General features: G+C 40.3%; 1 protein-coding gene across 3 annotated transcripts in view; it reads left to right on the top strand.

Moving 5' to 3' along the window:
* Nucleotides 1–18,544, top strand: part of LOC108718407 (oncostatin-M-specific receptor subunit beta) — a 28,660-nt gene that overhangs the window by 3,191 nt on the left and 6,925 nt on the right. For 2 of the 3 annotated variants that reach the window (XM_018266312.2, XM_041569539.1), the window contains exons 2-12: nt 4,310–4,418; nt 4,936–5,102; nt 8,425–8,581; nt 8,860–9,138; nt 11,300–11,429; nt 12,436–12,581; nt 13,783–13,928; nt 14,307–14,475; nt 16,220–16,296; nt 16,906–17,122; nt 17,881–18,069. In XM_018266312.2, the coding sequence (XP_018121801.1) occupies nt 4,340–4,418; nt 4,936–5,102; nt 8,425–8,581; nt 8,860–9,138; nt 11,300–11,429; nt 12,436–12,581; nt 13,783–13,928; nt 14,307–14,475; nt 16,220–16,296; nt 16,906–17,122; nt 17,881–18,069 (1,756 nt within the window). In that variant the 5' untranslated portion in view covers nt 4,310–4,339. Of the gene's footprint in view, nt 1–1,570; nt 1,620–4,309; nt 4,419–4,935; nt 5,103–8,424; nt 8,582–8,859; nt 9,139–11,299; nt 11,430–12,435; nt 12,582–13,782; nt 13,929–14,306; nt 14,476–16,219; nt 16,297–16,905; nt 17,123–17,880; nt 18,070–18,544 lie in introns of those variants that run through there. The other variant, XM_018266316.2, reaches the window with a different exon arrangement.

The following is an 18,544-nucleotide window of genomic DNA, read 5'->3' as shown; positions in this document are numbered from 1 at the left end:
ACAGAGAAAAAGGAAATCATTTTTAAGAATTTGGATTATTTGGATAAAATGGAGTCTATTCCATAATTCTGAGCTTTCTGGATATCGGGTTTCCGGATAAGGAATTGTACTACTAACAATAATAATTTTACTAATACTACTGCTACTACTACTGCTACTACTACTACTACTACTAATAATAATAATAATAATAATCTGTTTTGGTCTTCAGCTTACTGACATGATCATGATTCTTCTGATTATATCTATCCATCGTCTTTTTTTCCCATTCCAAAAGTTCCCAAGCCTAATCCAATGTTTCCTTATAAACTCAATAGTCAATCTAGATGTAAATAATAATAATAATGATAATAATAATAATAATCTGTTTGGATCTTTAGGTTTCTAAGTGAGAGGATCATGATTCTTCTGATATACCTGTCCATCTTCTGACTTGTTGTTTTTTTCCACTTTCCCAACGTTTCCGAGCATAATCCAATGAATTCATGAATTAATACAGAAAACTGTAATAACACATAAAACTGACCCAAAAACCCCCCAGAATTTGTTCAGATTTGTAAAATCGGCTTGGTATTTAGGAGGTGTGGCCACAAAATGTGTGCGGTCAAAAAATGTCGCCTTTCTGTCATTTTTGTCCCTTTTTCCTTTATTCAAATGTTGGGAGGTGAGGTATGCTACTAAACAATTATTTCAAAATTAAATAAACCCAATAGGCTGGTTTTGCTTCCAATAAGGATTCATTATATCTAAGTTGGGATCAAGTACAAGCTACTGTTTTATTATTACAGAGAAAAAGGAAATCATTATTAAAAGTTTGATTATTTGATTATAATGGAGTCTATGGGAGACGGCTTTCCCTTAATTCAGAGTTTTCTGGTCAACAGGTTTCCGGATAACGGCTCCTATACATGTAGTACTATTATTATTTTTATTTATATAGTGGCAACATATTTCCACAACCCTTTGGGACAGAGACACGCGCTCAGATTCAGGGGAGATTAGTCGCCCAGTGACAAATCTCCTCTTCCTTAGGGCGACTAATCTCCCCGAACTGCCTTCCCGCCGGCTAGAATATGAATCGTCAGCGGGATGGCAATCAGTGCGCTTCGTTTTCCGAAGTCAGGTGACTGAACTTCAGGCGACTTCGGAAAACAAACCACTCTGAGTGTTTTCCCGTCAGCGATTTACATTCTAGCCAGCGGGGGGGGGCAGTTCAGGGAGATTAGTCGCCCCATAGAAGAGGCGATTTATCATGAGCGACTAATCTCACCGTGTGTCTCTGCTCTTAAAGAGATTCCCATTAATCCCTGCCCTAGTGGAGCTTACAATCTAAGGTCCCTATCACAGTCACACACACTAGGATCTGTTTTATCAGTCAAAATTGACGCGAGCGTCAAAATTGGCACAAATTGACGCCCATCAAAATTTTCGTCACGGATTAACGTGGGCATTTTACGACTTTTTTGCCGTTTCGCGTATTTCACAGGAAATTCACAAATTTGTCTGCAAAACGGGACAAATTCGCCCATCACTGCTGGAGATTTAAAAATGTTTAGTGTCTAGTTTCTTTTCTGTTTTAAACCAGACACCGAAGACTTGGGTTCCTCCAAAGGATGGAGGTACTTTTTCCTTTTTCTTTATTCTGCCTCAATGAAGGGGGTTAACATTCAGCTTGTAGTGTTAGCAGATATAATCTACGTACAAGTGAAAACCTTATGAACTTAAAGATAAATGCAGAATATCAAAGGCAAAGTCTGGGGTAGGGCCCCTAACTCCAGCCCTGTGGACACATAAATGTGAAATATTAGTGACATTTCCTGAACAACTGAAAGTAAAATTATTTGGAAAATACTTTCTATGGAAAGGAAATCCCCAGAAGGAAATTGCTTCAGATGCTTTAGAACCATTATAACATTACAACAATAAATTGTAACAGATAGAAGGGGGGAGGTAGGGTTGCCTCCTTTTTTGGAAAATGTCCTGTATATTTCGATTTTTCCCTATTAATAACATTGGGGTGAAGCATCATTTTTAACGGTCAGGCCGGTAAAATACTGGCCAGGTGGCAACCCTAGGGGGAGGTCATAAAAATCCTTTAAAAACCACAGCTGCTGAATAGTAGATCACTGTTACATTGCAACTCTCTGTCTCCATTGGGCCCTCACTGTGTCTGGAAAGGTTGCTGAACTGTAGCTTTAAGACGGTGAAAGGAAAAAGAACAAAATAAATCGGCACCAGTGGCTCTTAGCCATGAACTTGTACACTTAGGGGGTTATTTATTAAAGGTCGAGTTTTTCGAGGGTAGTTTCACTAAAAAACTCAATTTTTTTTGGAAAAAAACAACTCACAATTTTAGAGATTTGTTATGCCACGAAACTGCTAAAAGCTCGAATCCAAAAATATTCCAGCAATTCGTGTAATTTTCAGGTGTTTTTGACGCTGGTTTGCGCTCAATAAATTTGAAGTCTTCAAGGTTTATTAGCCTGTAAATTCAAGGTATTTGAGTTTTTTCGCCGATGGCATTCAGTCGAGTTTTTTACATTTGGATTTTTTCATAAATAAGCAAACATTCAAGTTGCGAGTTTATTAGAGGTATAAAAAAACTCACAAACTTGACCTTTGATATATAGCCCCCTTAATGGTTGAAGCTATAGATCCAGCAATTGAATGCATAGACCCCCCCCCCTCCTCCTCCAGCCTAAGGGGCAAATTTACTAAAGGGCGAAGTGACTAACGCGGGCGAAAATTTGTCAGCTGGCGTTACTTCGCTAGTGAAGGAGATAGACTCTAGCAGTACTTTGCTCCCTAACGCCTGGCGAATTTGTTTTTTTTAGTTTAGGGTTGAATTCTCCTTTAACTACATCCACTGGTCTCTGTCACCCAAACTTCACCAAGAAATGGTTACAGTAAGGTCCACATTCTCTACTCTGACAGTGGAATCTAGAAAGAGACTTTGCACATGTTCCCTCCTGTTTAATACATTAGGCCAGTGCTGTCCAACTTCTGTGGTACCGAGGGCCAAAATGTTACTGGCCTGTGTGGAGGAGGGCTGATAATGGAAATCAGTGTTGGTCACTCCCCCTTTTAAACCACACCCACTGTAAACCACACCCATGTTACCACAAGAACATTTAAGATCGTATCCACATTAACGCTGGTAACACACCAAAAAACCAAATGGTTGGTGCTCACTGCAGGGAAATCCCTCATCACTCATATGTGAAAAATTGAAATTACGTTAAAAACATCCCCTTAGATCCATATGCCTCATACTCCCTGTGGATAATACAACAACCCCCAACACATGATTAAACACCTTAGGGGCCCCTAACAACAATTTCCAAATGCTAACAAACCCCAAGAACAAACCCCTAACAGGCTTACATTCCACAGGTAGCATAGGGCAAGCAGAGAATGGCACACACAAGCAGCACTAGGCAAGCAGAGAATGGCACACACAAGCAGCACTAGGCAAGCAGAGAATGGCACACACAAGCAGCACTGGGCAAGCAGAGAATGGCACACACAAGCAGCACTGGGCAAGCAGAGAATGACACACACACAAGCAGCACTGGGCAAGCAGAGAATGGCACACACAAGCAGCACTGGGCAAGCAGAGAATGGCACACACAAGCAGCACTGGGCAAGCAGAGAATGGCACACACAAGCAGCACTGGGCAAGCAGAGAATGGCACACACAAGCAGCACTGGGCGAGAAGAGAATGGCACACACAAGCAGCACAGGGCAAGCAGAGAATGGCACACAGAAGCAACACTGGGCAAGCAGAGAATGGCACACACAAGCAACACTGGGCAAGCAGAGAATATCACACACAAGCAGCACTGGGCAAGCAGAGAATGGCACACACAAGCAGCACTGGGCAAGCAGAGAATGGTACACACAAGCAGCACTGAGTAAGCAGAGAATGGTACACACAAGCAGCACTGAGTAAGCAGAGAATGGCACACACAGGTAGGGAAGGCAGAACAGAGCAGGAGACAGGGAAAGCTCTCATTATAATATGTACTACATACAGTGATACAGGTGAACAATGTGGGCAGTTTCAGTCTGGGTCTCAGGTAGAACAGTACAGGTTCACAAGTGTGAACAATACAGGGGAGTAGAGTCTGAATTTGAGGTTTAAACAATGCAGGGGCCAATTAATCTCTGTAGTGATACCATTTAAATCTTACATATGGCAAGCAGACACAGAATGTGGGGGGCCACGGAAGTGGGGTCCCCAGTTGGACAGCCCTGCACTAGGCAATGAGTAGAACTTTCTTTATTGATTTTGGTTTTGTTTTGCAGCTTTAGAAGAGAAGATCTGGGCAGGAACCAATGGAGCAGCTTATTAGATATCCCCAGGAACTAAAATTCCTTCTAATTGTACTAATGCTTGGAATACAGCATTGCCAAGGTAAGCACCTCAACAATCAAATCATAACTTTTCTTTATGAAGCGATAAACATCACTCAGTCAGCCTAATACTGACATGAGCTATCTTTGTGCCATGAATCGGGTGCTAGTTAGGGGTTAGTAGCTTCAGAATGGGGATTGAATCACTTTCAGTGCACGTAGCAAAAATAGGCAAGTCCATTGTGGCTATTGGCACAACCCAAAAACAAACCACTGGAGTTACTACCCTGTGCAAAGTGTTGGTATTTCCAGGCCTCTATTGGCACACATGTACACACTGCCTCTGGGTCAGACGTGGGATGTAGCTAGAGTAGCTTGGCTCTCCATGGGGGTTTATATTACACAGAAGAATAAAAGGACCCACGTGTTCTTAAAAAAACTGGGTAAAGTGAAATGGTATTGGATTGTATGGAACAAATTGATATTGGAATCTTGTCGGTCATTTCTTCACTTTTCATCCTAGAAGCAGCCAGTAATTTGATATTAGACAATGTCAGTGTTGTTTCCCTTCCTCCTAGGAGCTAAAGTATCATTTACACCACTGAATCTGGAATTGTTCATTGAATCGTACCACCAGCGTTTGTCTGTAAGGTGGAGCATTAGTGAGAGTGGCTCTTTGTCTGGCTCCGACATCATTTTTCACATACAAGTTAGTCGAGAGACACAAATGAATATCATCAGGAACGTGAGTAGAATTACTGCTTTTGGTCAATTGCTTGGCTTTCATGTATCCTAGAGTGTAGTTTAGGATTTAATAAATGTACTTAAAAGTAAGTGAAATGATCTTCTGTCTTCCAAATCCAAAGGACAAACGTCATACCCCTTGACCTCTCTATTCTTTTGGACACGGTGGATTATCAGTTCTTTTAGGGTAGTGAACCCCAACTAGTGGCTCATGAGCAACATGTTCATAACAACCCCTTGGATGTTGCCTCAACGCAGGCGTTTATTTTTGAATTCCGGGTTTTGGTTTTTGTACTGCCAAACATAGCCTCCTGTAGGCTGCCAGGGGGGTTACCAAATGGTTAATCACAGGCCTTATTTTCCGCCACCCAGGAACATTTTTTATGCTTGTGTTGATCCCCAACTTTTTTTATATCTGAATGTGGCTCAGGGATGCTCCTCAGGCTGGTATATACAATACAGAACTCTCCTGGCTTAGGTCTTACTTGTCTATTTGCTCTTTCTCTGTCTCCTCTATTTATGAAATATCACCAGCATTGAACTCTCTTTTGGGGTTCCTTTGGGGTATTCAAGCAAACTCACTAGCTATCTCAAATTCCAGTACCCCCTTGTCCTGCCTCTAATCCGCCATACACATATATTATATCCAGATACTCCAGCCAGTTTGTTCCTCCAATGACTTCACACTTTCCTCATCACTGGTTACCTCAATGCATGTCTACAGGGCACCAGAGCAATGTCCTACTCCATCTTCATAGACTTCATAGTCTTCTAACCTGCAGACTAACTCACCTCCTTAGCCAAACCTGAACTCAAATGACTACAAGCTCAATTAATAATCTTTAAATTCCTCCTCACATGTACTTGATCCCCACTTTGTTCAAGTCTGTCAACTCTGCCTAGACTTTAAACTTCGCATTTTAATAAATATGTGTATTTGCTGTGAATTAAGGTCTGACAAAGTGAAAATTCGAATTTAAGGAAATGTGCCCCAAGTCTCAAATCTTCTTCGATTTCTCCTTTCGCTTGCACCATGTCAACAACTAACACTGACTATCACTTTCTTGCTCTCTAACCTCCTTCAACTTCTTGGCTTTATAGAGACTTTTCTGGCTAACCATGATCTTGAAGATTGTTTCCTGTTGGGGACAATTCAATCTGATTGCAGGTACGTAGGTTTTTAAGTCAAGTCAAGGATCAAGCACCACTCTCTCTCTTTCTCTCTTTGGTTGGGTTCTCCTAACTCCAATTTCCTTATTCATAATATATCCATGGCTTCATTTTGTATTGACTCTCAGACCTCTGCAAAAAGCTACATTTCCCTCCCACCTCTAATTTGAATCAATGGAACATAATAGTAATGTTATGGGCGATGATATATTGTCTGCACCTTAAATATGTCCGATAGCTGTCCTTACCAATCTGCAATTTTTAGTTTATCTTAGTTCTTTATTTTTTATCCTTCCACTGTATTTTTAGATCTCTCTGTAGCATTTCCTTAACTAATTGTTTAAAACATTCGATCAGCTCTAAGTACATGGCGACAGTTACAGCCATCCCACTACATCAAACAATGAACCAATTTCTCAATGTCTTTGGATTGAGTTTCCTGCATTCCTCCTATCAGCCTTTAAAGGAGAAGGAAAGGCTAAAATTAAGTAAGCTTTATCAGAAAGGTCTATATAAATACACCAGTAAACCCTCAAAGTAATGCTGCTCTGAGTCCTCTGTCAAAAGAAACACAGCATTTCTTTCCTTTTATTGTGTACTCATGGGCTTCTGTATCAGACTTCCTGTTTTCAGGATAAACCTCCAGGGCAGGGCTTGAGCATGCTCAGTTTGCTCCTCTCCCCCTCCCTCCTCCCATCCCTGCTGTAATCTGAGCTCAGCACTGTAACTGAGCAGGGAAAGACTCAGGCAGGGGGTCATCATCTTGTAACTTTGTTAAACATCTTTGCAAGACCAAGACCACGCACATGCTCAGTGTGGTCTGGGCTTCAGTTGGGAGGAGTTAAGCTTAGGTATCACAATCAATTATCAAAACAGCACAAGTCAAATAATATCTGCCATAGAAGCAGATACAGCAAGACTGATTAACAATCAGAATATACAGACTGCACTGGGTCTGTGGATAGAAATCTCTACAGGGAAACAAACAAAGCTGCTCAAGTTCTCGGAAGTAAGGTAGGGGGCTCCCCCTGCTGTTTGAAAGTATGATCAGTTTCCCTGCAGAGCAGTTAGGGACCATCTGAAGTTTCCTATCCTCAACTGTCAGGGCAAGTAAAACGAAGGGGGAATTTCCCTGCATACAGTCAGGTTTCGGATAAAAACGGAACACATTTTTTAATTAAAATATATTGGAGATAGATTTTTTTTTCATTAAAGAAAGTAAAAATGGGATTTTAGTTTTGCCTTAACATCCCCTTTAAGATATGGAGACCCAAATTATGGAAAGATCCCTTATCCAGAAAACCATGCATTCTGGATAACAGGTTCCATACCTGTGTTAGAATTGTTGTTCTCCTTTCCTTATTATTGTTATGATTATGATTTATGTAAGTTAAAATTTGTAGCAGGGTGTTATCAGAAAAATTATAATTGTTCCTGATAAAGGGCCAATATATTAATTGTAGTGCTTAGTTAAAAAACACATACAACTTAGTTGTAGGATCTGGGATGGAGTCTAAAGGCACGAATGTGTGCAGAATGGCAGTTACTTTTAGTTGTGAGCCATGCATTATACTTTGGCGCAAGCTGGGGGCTTTAAAGGAGAATGAACCCCTGATGACAACACTAGGCTCCCTCAAAAGGCTCCCACACAAATCTGCAGTTTCCACTTTTTCTGGCTCAAAGGTATACTTAACAGGTGGCATCTCATGCCACTTCAGGTCCTCTTACTGTGCTGACCAACATGGAGCATACTCAGCTGAAGCAAGGTCCAATGTGAATGATCCTGATGGGAGATCACAGTGAAGAGGACACAAAGGCTATTATGCTACCAGCTTTATTCAGCAGCTCTGCCCATGAGAAGTTATGGTCACAAGTAATTGTGCTCAATACAGTAGAATGGTTATGAAAATTCTGCCACAAGAAATTCCATTGCTGGTCCTATTCAGCAAGCCAAACCCTTAAAAACATCAGGCCATGTCCCCAACCCTGCCTCCTGTAAGGGGATTTTAACATAGTTATAGGATTTTGGGAGAGAATGACTTGTAGTCAGCAACAGCACCTTAGGCAAGATGAGCCAGTAAAACCATCATAGGAACTGTTAATGGTGGTGTACAGATATATCGCTTTACCTTTTCTTTTTTTTCACCCTTTAGGAGACTTACATATCAAAGAATTTGAATGCTGACAATCAGTTTACATGGTCCTGGGATTCTGATGTTCCTTTAGAATGTTACACTCACTTTGTGCGCATCAGAGGTGCCCCATCTGGAGACGAATTTCCTGAATGGAGTCCGTGGAGCCAATGGAAAGGTCATTACGGTCATTATTAATGTAAATTGTGTCTCTTCCATAGAAACGCCAGCTTCCGGTGCTGTGCCTTGTGCCTTCCTCTAACCCTCACTGTTTCATCTGATGCTAGGATTTGTTACGTAGATAAAAGACATTCAATCTCATTACTACTAAATGGAAATATATACAGAAGCCAAGCCACGGACAGATAGATCATTTACTCTTTATTAATAATCAGTATCTACAAATCTGAGAGTAAACCATTCCCTTGATGTCCCCTTCTTCTTCATTTTGTTTAGGAAAAGAAAACCAGAGAGCAAAGCCTTACATCTTCCCGCATGAAAAAATAGTTCAGGAAGGATTCAGTGTCCGATTTTGCTGCATTCCGGGCAAAGATCAAAAGGTTGCACAGTTGTTTTATAGACAACCCTTGTACAATGCACCTGCCAACAGCAATGGCACCGTTGAGATTGTCGTGCACAATGTATCCAGCACTAATGCAGGTGGAGCAAATGTTATCTGCACCACAACCGATGGGACCCATAGAATCATGCATGGAACTGTCCTCTTTGTCACCAGTAGGTATCACCTCTGCCAACTTTGTTTTAATGTTTTCCAACATGATAAATAGTGGGGGTGATCTTAATTGGACAGAATAGAGAACACATATTGACACAATTCATTTAGGTACTACCCAGCGAGGAACACCAGACTTGCACCCCTCTTTGAAAATACCAGACACAATTTGTGTCAAAACATTAGTGCAATTTCACCCATTTTGACACAGGTGCAGTTGAAGAAGATTTATCTCAGATTGTACACTGAAGTTATGAGCAAAAGGCTACATTAAAGGTAAAAAGTTTCACCTGAAATTACCCCTCTTATTCCACCTTAAATACAAGTGCACAGTTCCAATTTAAATTAACTGTTCCAAAGAGAGTTTATGTGAGCTTCAGCTGACATCTCTAAACTCATTTACTCTGTTTGGTTCAACCAGTTCAATTTCCTCAGATTTTATTTCTTATAGATTCCAAATCATATTGTGACAACATGGATGTAAATAACAAAAATGGGGGGGGGGGAGTGTAAGGGAGCTATAGCCTTAAAATCCAATGAAAGGGAGCTACAGTCAGAGAACTCAATGAGAGAGAAACAATCATAGAACCCAAATGAAAGGGAGCTACAGTCAGAAAACCCAGTGAAAGAGAAATACAAGCATAGAACCTAATAAAAGGGAGCTACAGTCATAGAACCTAATGAAGGAAGCTACAGTAATAAAAACCAATGAAGGGAGCTACAGTCATAGAACCCAATGAAGAGAGCTACAGTCATAGATATTAATGAAAGGAAGATAGAGACATAGGGGCAAATTCAATAAAGCGAGAAGCGTCTAACGCTAGCGCAAATTCGCTAGCGAAGTGGACCTACTCTAGCGCTACTTCGCACCCTTATGCCAGGCGAAGTTACGCTATGGCGAAGTGAACTTGCTCATTTTACTGAACGTTACCTCTGACGCCAGACTTGCCTTCGCCACCTCAGACCAGGCTAAGTGCAATAGAGTAGATAGGGATTGCTTCAAAGTCCCAAAAAACGCTGGCATCTTTTCCTTTTTTAAGGGTGATAGGCTGAAAAAGTTCGTAAATTTTTTTGGGGTACCCTCATTCCCCCCTACATTTCCTAACATATGGCACCTAAACTATACAGTGGGCAAATGTATAGGGCAATATAACAACTCTATTTTATTTTATGAAGCTTTCCAAGGCTTGTGTAGTGTAATGTATTTGCTACATATACGTCCATTGTATTTTAACTTGGCGCCGTATGCAAATTAGGCATCGCTACCGTAACTTCGCTTTGCAAGATGAATTAACGCTAGCGCAACTTTGCTACCGTTCGCCTCCCTGAGCGCAACTTCGCATTTAAGTGAATTTGTGTAGCACTGGTGAACTACGCCTGCTGAAGTGCGGCGAAGTGTGGCGAAGCTGGCGCTGGCGCAACTTCGGATCTTACTGAATTTGCACCATAGAACCCAACGAAACGGAGCTACAGTCAGAGAACCCAATGAAGGGAGCTACAGTCATAGATCCTAATGAAAGGAAGATACAGACAAAGGGAGCTACAGTCAGAGAAATGTGAGCTACAGGAAACAGAAACCCCAATGAAAAGGAGTGACAACCAGAAAACCCAATAAACAGAAGAGAGCTACAGACATAGAACCCAATGAAATGGAACTAGAGTCAGAGAAAGGGAACAGAGAAGTCAGAGATAGCCAGAAACCCAATGAAAAGGAGCTACAGCCAGAAAACTCAGTTAAAGTGAGTTACAGTCATAGGACGCTATGAAAGGGAGCTACAGTCATAAAAACGAATGCAAGGAAGCTACATACATAGAACCCAAGGAAAGGGAGCTACAGACATAACCCCAACAAAAGAGAGCTACAGCCATAGAACCCAATGAAAGGGAGCTACAGTCATTGAACCTAATGAAAGGAGCTACAGTCATAGAATGCAACAGAAGAGAGTACAGCCATAAAACCCAACAAAAGGGAACTACAGCCATAGAACCCAATGAATAGGAGCTACAATCATAGAACACAATGAAAGGGAGCTACAGACACAGAATCCAATAAATGAGAGGTACAACAATAGAACCAATGGAGCACAGTCCTTTACCTACTCATTATTTATTTGAACCACAGCAGATTTCAGTGTTATATTGAAAAATGTATATCTGTTATAGAACCACCGGATGAACCCAAAAACATGTCCTGTGAAACACAAGATTTAAAGACATTAATTTGCAGCTGGAACCCTGGAGAAAAATCCAACTTGGATGAAGAGCGTGCTCCTAAATACAATCTGCATGAGAGGTAAGTTCTGTCACATGATGGCACAACGGCAAATCTCTGAGTTTTGCTACCATTTTGTCTTCTTTCTGGCCTATAATATTCTCTAGAGGCTGTTCATTTAAATGATAATATGAAGGAAATAAACAGTTCAATACACAGACGAGTTACAGCACTTTATGTCAATTCCACTGTTTTCTTTCCTCTGATAAATGTCTTACTGTTTTGTTTTTTCAGTGGTAGTCTCTTATGTACATTGTGTGATTGTGTTGAAAAATTGTAGAAAGTTTAAATTGCTACCACTATAACATGGGAATCCATAATAGAACTGAGCAGAAGTGTGGGAGGGATAAGTTGGGTTAGTTCATCCCCAACCAGTGGCTCACAAGTAACATGTTACTCACCAACCCCTTGGATGTTGCTCCCAGTGGCCTCAAAGAAGGTGCTTAGGTTTGAATTTCTGACTTGGAGGCAAGTTTTGGTTGTATAAAAAACAGGAGCCTCTTGTAGGCTGCCAGTCCACATAGGGGCTACCTAATAGCCAATCACAGACTGTATTTTTCACCCCAGGAACATGTTTCATGTTTGTGTTGCTCATTATTTCTGTTAATATTTCAATGTGGCTCATAGGTAAGAAGGTCGGGGACCCATAGTTTAATTAAATCAGCAAAACCACAAAAGAGTATTTGTAAGGTAGTGTAAAGTCCAACTAAATGACACCTTAATCCTGAAATAGTGTGCACTCTGGGACTTGGCTAGTTCATCCCCTCTGTGCAATGTATATACCAACACATCAATCCTCAGTCTCCTCAAGATGAGTTGCAGCCATAAAAAGATAAAGGTCGAGGAGCCTTCTCTTGGGAGATATCCATTATGTTGAGGACAGTTCCATAAAATGTCTTCTCCAGCATTATTTTATTTCTTTATGAAAGTGAAAGTGTCTTTAATTACAATGACATAAGTACAAGGCCTTTGCCCTTTCTTATTTTTAGCCGAGTGAAGTTTAATTCAGCACTTTTACTTGTTCCAGGTTTTCCAACCAAATACAATTATGTTCCAGAAACGAGTGCACTTGGCCCATTGAGAAGAACCAGAAGATATATAACTTTACTTTGGTTGCCGAGAACCAGCTGGGAATGAAGAGCGTTAGTATTGTGGTAGATGCAGCACAAAGTGGTAAGCTCCCTCCGATTGTGTGTATTTCTAGCCAAGCAATAAACATGGTGCTAGAAGCTACTACTACTACTACTACTACTACACAGAGCTTTTCAATTGCATTCAATTCAAATAGTCATTTGTTTGGCAAGTTTTTTTCTCACTAGAGCAGCATTGTCAATGGGCATTTTTTCTCACTTCAGTTGCATTTGTCAATGGGTGTTTTTTTGTCAAGTTTATTCTCACTCCAAAAGCATTTTTCTTGTGATTTTTTTTTTTGCTGCAAATTTTTGATGCAGCTTCACAAAAAAATCTGCTAATGGCAAAATTATGAATTAAGTTGCAAATTCACATGGGGCGAAATATACAATGCTCACATATAATTATATACTTAGTATATAATAATTAGAGAATATTTCATGGTAGTGTATGAAGTATCACATGTAGGGAGTATCACAGGCAAGAGTTCACTTGGAGAAAACCTACTCAATTTGTAAACAACATTGTTCCTTTTGTTCGTTGTACACTGTTCCAGGACAATCATAAAATGCTGTATTTAAAAAATCTGCACACATCTAGGGGCACATTTACTTAGCTCGAGTGAAGGATTAGAATAAAAAATACTTTGAATTTTTTTTTTGCTACTTCGACCATCGAATTGGCTACTTCGACCTTCGACTACGACTTCGAATCGAACTAAAAATCATTCGACTATTCGACCATTCGATAGTCGAAGTACTGTCTCTTTAAAAAAAGCTTTGAACCACCTGCTTCACCATCTAAAACCTACCGAGCACCAATGTTAGCCTATGGGGAAGGTCCCCATAGGCTTTCCTAGTTTTTTTTGATCGAAGGAAAATCGTTCAATCAATGGATTAAAATCCGTCGAATAGTTCGATTCGAAGGATTTAATCGTTCGATTTTTCCTACGATTGTTCGAACGAATTGCGGTAAATCCTTCGAAGTCGAAGGATTTTACTTCGACAGTCGAATATCGAGGGTTAATTAACCCTCGATATTCAACCAATAGTAAATGTGCCCCCTAGTGCCAATATGGCAGCGAGTCAATTGGTCATCATCATGGATGAAAGATGAACTGAAAAATAAAAATATTATTTGACATTAATAGTACCTATAACTTTATAGGGCCCAGTTTATTATTTTATTTTCTAAAGCTCAATCACCTGCAATGTCCAAAATGACCATCGTTGTCTTTTAACAGTTCATCCACTGGCTCCAACAGACTTAGAATTACAGCGTATAAATGCCACAAATGCCGAGTTCAAATGGACGTTGAAAGCAGATTATACAGGTCTTCTCTTAATATGCCAAACTGAACTTCAGATGAACAATCGGCATACTGAATGGGTAAGTAAATGTATTTCTATTGCTCGTCTGGTTAGTAAACTACTAAACAATAAACAAAAACTCCACGGGGGTGTATTTTATTGATTGAAATTATTACCACATTTATAAATAGCCCTCCCCTCGTAATTTTGATTCATGATACCATCTTGAGGTATCTCTGCATCAGAACACCTTCACTCATCTCATGGTTTCCCAGTTCATCTCTACCCATGAAAACACAATACAAAACTGATCGAAAAGATATATTTTTGGGATTTAAAACCAAGATTACAAAGCCATTGGGAAAGATGAGATCAATAACTGCCATGTGATAAGTTAAGTGATTCGTTACACAACAAACTCAGAGTATTAATTCGATAACTTTATCATTTTTGCTAGAGAAACATCACAGTTATGGGTAAAGCATCAACCTCTTTTTACACCATCGTCCTTGACAGCCTGCAGCCATATACCAATTATACCATGAGATTGCGTTGTATGGCGGCAACACACTTGTCTACATGGAGTGACTGGAGTGAGCAGCTTGAACTCAGGACTCATGAAGATGGTATGTTCTTCAGCTCATTCCAGGTAGCCTTGGGGTTCTCATGATCTAAAGCCTGTAGAGAAGAAGCTACTTCTTAACTAAAAGTTCACACATCCCCTCACCCTAAGCTGTTGAGGAAACTCATGCTGTGCAACTCTGAGACTTAGTACAAATGGCATAAGGTCAATAAGTTATACCCAATTTCTCAACAAGAGGTATCCCCATTTTTTACAGAGGTATTGGACTGAAACCATTGCATCCACTGATTGTGGGTAAAGAAGTAAATTATGTTCTTATTGAGGGATTTATTCTCCTGTGTGGAACCAGGCTCTACAGATACAGTACCCTACAGTAGGGTAAATGGAGTTGCCAGTAAGAAGGCTTTCAATCTCAGTTGGATTCAGGGCTGTGCAGACAAAGGAAACACCCTGTGCTGTGATTCCGCATTTCTTGCTGTTTGGTTTGGAGCTTGGTGTCTCTAAACATATCCACATCATGGAAATATGCCCAATAAAAAAACTGGTGTCCACAATGATCCTAGGATTTCAAAGTAAAATACGCACCAGCATTTCCTTGGAGTGGATCACAGCCTTTGAATATACTTCCATCTAATATAAGACAAAAGTTCACAAGTAATGTTCCCTCTAATTTGAAGTCCATGTGCATAAAAAGTATCTTGTGGTTGGGTAGAAGGACTGAAATATATTTGGGCCATACAATATTGCAACAGTACGCACTCTGCACAATGTGCTGCTGGTGGGTTCAATTGCACGATTGTAGTTAAAGTGGAGCGCTACCAATGCTATATAGAACAGGCTTACACCGTCTGTCTTCTAAACAAACATTGTGTCAATATGCAAGATTCAGTTCCTTTGCTGAAAGAGACATAAGGTCTGTACCTAAGCGCAGGGCTTCTTTTATGCCTGTTGATGCTCTTTGTTGCACTAGAGCAGTGATACCCAACAAATGGCTTGTGAGTAACATGTTGTTCTCCAACCCCTTGGATGTTGCTCCCAGTTGCCTCAAAGCAGGTGCTTATTTTTGAATTCCCCCAATGGAGTCGAGTTTTGGTTGTATAAAAACCAGGTGTATTGCCAAACAGAACCTCCTGTAGGCTGCCAGATAGACAATCACAGACCTTATTTGACATCCCCAGGAACCTCTTTCATGCTTGCATTGCACCCCAACTCTATTATATCTTATTATGGAAATTCCCAGGTACATTTTTTTTCTTGGTCCTTCATGCTATGGGTTCCAGATTTATAGCAGGAGCAGTTGGTGGCGTCATGTAAGCACTGTGTTAGGTTGAGGGAGCACATACCGATGAGGGATTTCCCTGGTCACTGGAATGCCCTTTAAAGAATAACAAAATTATCCTTGTCCATATTTCTTTCCCTTTGACAGTGGTCCCCAACCAGTGGTTTAGGAGCAAAATGTTGCTCACCAACCCCTTGGCTTTTGCTCCCAGTGGTCTCAAAGCAGTTGCTTATTTTTGAATTTCTGGCTTGAAGGCAAGTTTTAGTTGCATAAAATCAGATGTACTGCCAAACAGAGTCTCCTGTAGGCTGCCAGATCACATAAGGCTACCAAATAGCCAATCACAGCACCTTTTTGGCAGCCCCGGGAACATTTTTCATGCTTATATTGCTCCTCAACTCTATTTATACTTGAATGTGTCTCACAGGTAAAAAAAGACCCCTACCTTAGACACTGTGTACTAATATGAGTGGATTGAGTTTAGCAATATTTGCTTTATATATTCCAGTGCCAACAGCAGAACTTGACATCTGGAGAGAAGTGAAGAGCTCTCAGAATGGTAGAACTGTGACTCTTTATTGGAGGGTAAGTAATTAAACTGTATATAAAACATAAGAGCCATAACAGTGCTTAGTGATGTCATCAGTTGTAATCTGTGCTTAGTGATGTCGTTTGCGTCCCATGACTCACTGAAACTTATGTATTAAACAATGTGCCTCTTATTGTAAAATATAAGGATATTAGAAGTAGGGATGCACCGAAATCCAGGATTTGGTTCGGGATTCGGCCAGGATTCGGCCTTTTAAAGCAGGATTCGGATTCGGCCAAATCCTTCTGCCTGGCCGAACCGAATCCTAATTTGCATATGTAAATTAGGGGTGGGGAGAGAAATCACGTGACTCTTTGTCACAAAACAAGGAAATAAAAAATGTTTTCACCTTCCCACCCCTAATTTACATATGCAAATAAGGGTTCGGATTCGGTTTGGTATTCGGCCAAATGATTCGGGGGTTCGGCCGAATCCAAAAAAGTGGATTCGGTGCATCCCTAATTAGAAGTCCCCATGGAGTTCCATGACTTGAATATACTTTTACACAGGTCATGGAACTCCAAGGTGGCTTCTAATATCTGTATATTTTACAATAGGAGGCACGTTGTTTATTCCCTGTATAACATTTGGTAACTTTACTTTAGCCTCTCTCTGAAATCCATGCCAATGGATGTATCGTTCGATACAACGTTACCTGGAGACGACTCTACGATCGATCTTTATATCAAAGCACAGTTGTCCATCCACCACATAACAGCACCCAGTTATCGATTGATGGACAGGCTTATGTGATCCACATTACGGCCCAGAATGGAGCCGGCAGTTCACTGCCTTCAGAGATAAGAATAATGAAAAATGATGGTAAGCTATTTAGCTAAGAGTCCATGAAGCTCTACCTTTGGACAAACACATACTGTATGTCTAACATATCTAGAAATATAAAACCCTGACAATATGCGACTAGTAGCTTCTTTAGTTGGCTAAAGCCATCCAACTATTTTAAGCCATAATCAGCTGCTTTAGTAGGGTATTTCATAAGTTCTCTTTAAAGAGAACATTCATCGTAGGTTTATGCTGAAGCTTCTTGTCCTTCAGCCTTGTTCAACTGGGGTCTGCACTGTCCTAGAGATGAAAGGTTCATTATATTCATCAGTTAGTGCAGAACAACTAACCCTGGTGACGTTCAGTGATCTTCTTATTTTCTAATTGTATTTTTGAATGTCATATGTTCATATTCCTTCAACATTCTTCTTCGGATGTAAGACGTACAGGTCTGCAATGGAATGTTTTAGGCTAAAAACGGATGCAACTTGTTGTAAGCGTTGATGCCATTCATTAAAGGTCCAAAGATGCTCCATGCACTATCCGATATTTGCTCTCGGCACCAGAGACTGTACCACCAAGTGCACCTATTGACGCAGGGGAAGCCTGGAGTTTCCACTACCTTCAAGCTGGTGGAAATTTCAGGTGTTCTGAACACAATGCAGAATTTTCCGTATAATAATAAAACTGATATGAGCACACCAAGATCAATTGGAAAGTCAACAATTTATATTATTATTTTACCTGCACGCTCAGCCCTGTTATTCGTGAGATGAGAGTTTATGTCATTTTCCTAGAAATTCATGACAACTGGCAAGAAGGAAGAGTAAATGGCAAAGATGGGGGCATTTACGTATCATGGAAGCCTCACCCTGCTAATTATCATGGATACGTTGTGGAATGGTGCAACTTTCCTAAATCTCAACATTGTGATCTTCAGTGGAAGAAATTCAATTCCAGTGTTGCTAGTGATGTCATAAAATCTGGTAAGCGGGTCAATAGCAAGAAGCAGGTTATCTTCCAGATACCGGCAACTTACAATCCTAACTTGTTTTAAAGCTGGGTTGGGGTGCAAGTTGCTCTTTATTAATTTATTCAACATAATATAACATATTATTAACATCTTATTTGAAACAAAAAAGATACAACATTAATGAGTATATAACAGTGAGCTTTCATTTCTGTAAACTCTTAGGGTCTAAGACTTGTGTGTTCTTGTAAATTCATACAAACAACCTTCTTTAGAGACCCTAACCCTTCATCAATACTAGGCATCCTCTTTTCCCATATCTCCTACTGACTTCTCACCCAAATGATGTGATTCAATCCTTTTTCTGTTTTTGAACAACAACAACCCCATGCCCCACCCTATTCACACAGTTCATTAATGATATTCTTCAGACTAGACAACAAAACATGCACCTAATGACCTAAACTAGGAATTCTACACAGAGCAGGAGA

This window comes from Xenopus laevis, chromosome 1L (assembly GCF_017654675.1).
Source record: "Xenopus laevis strain J_2021 chromosome 1L, Xenopus_laevis_v10.1, whole genome shotgun sequence".
NCBI classification, from domain to species: Eukaryota; Metazoa; Chordata; class Amphibia; order Anura; family Pipidae; genus Xenopus; species Xenopus laevis.
Note: the sequence above shows the minus strand (reverse complement) of the source record. Positions and strands in the feature narration are given on the sequence as shown.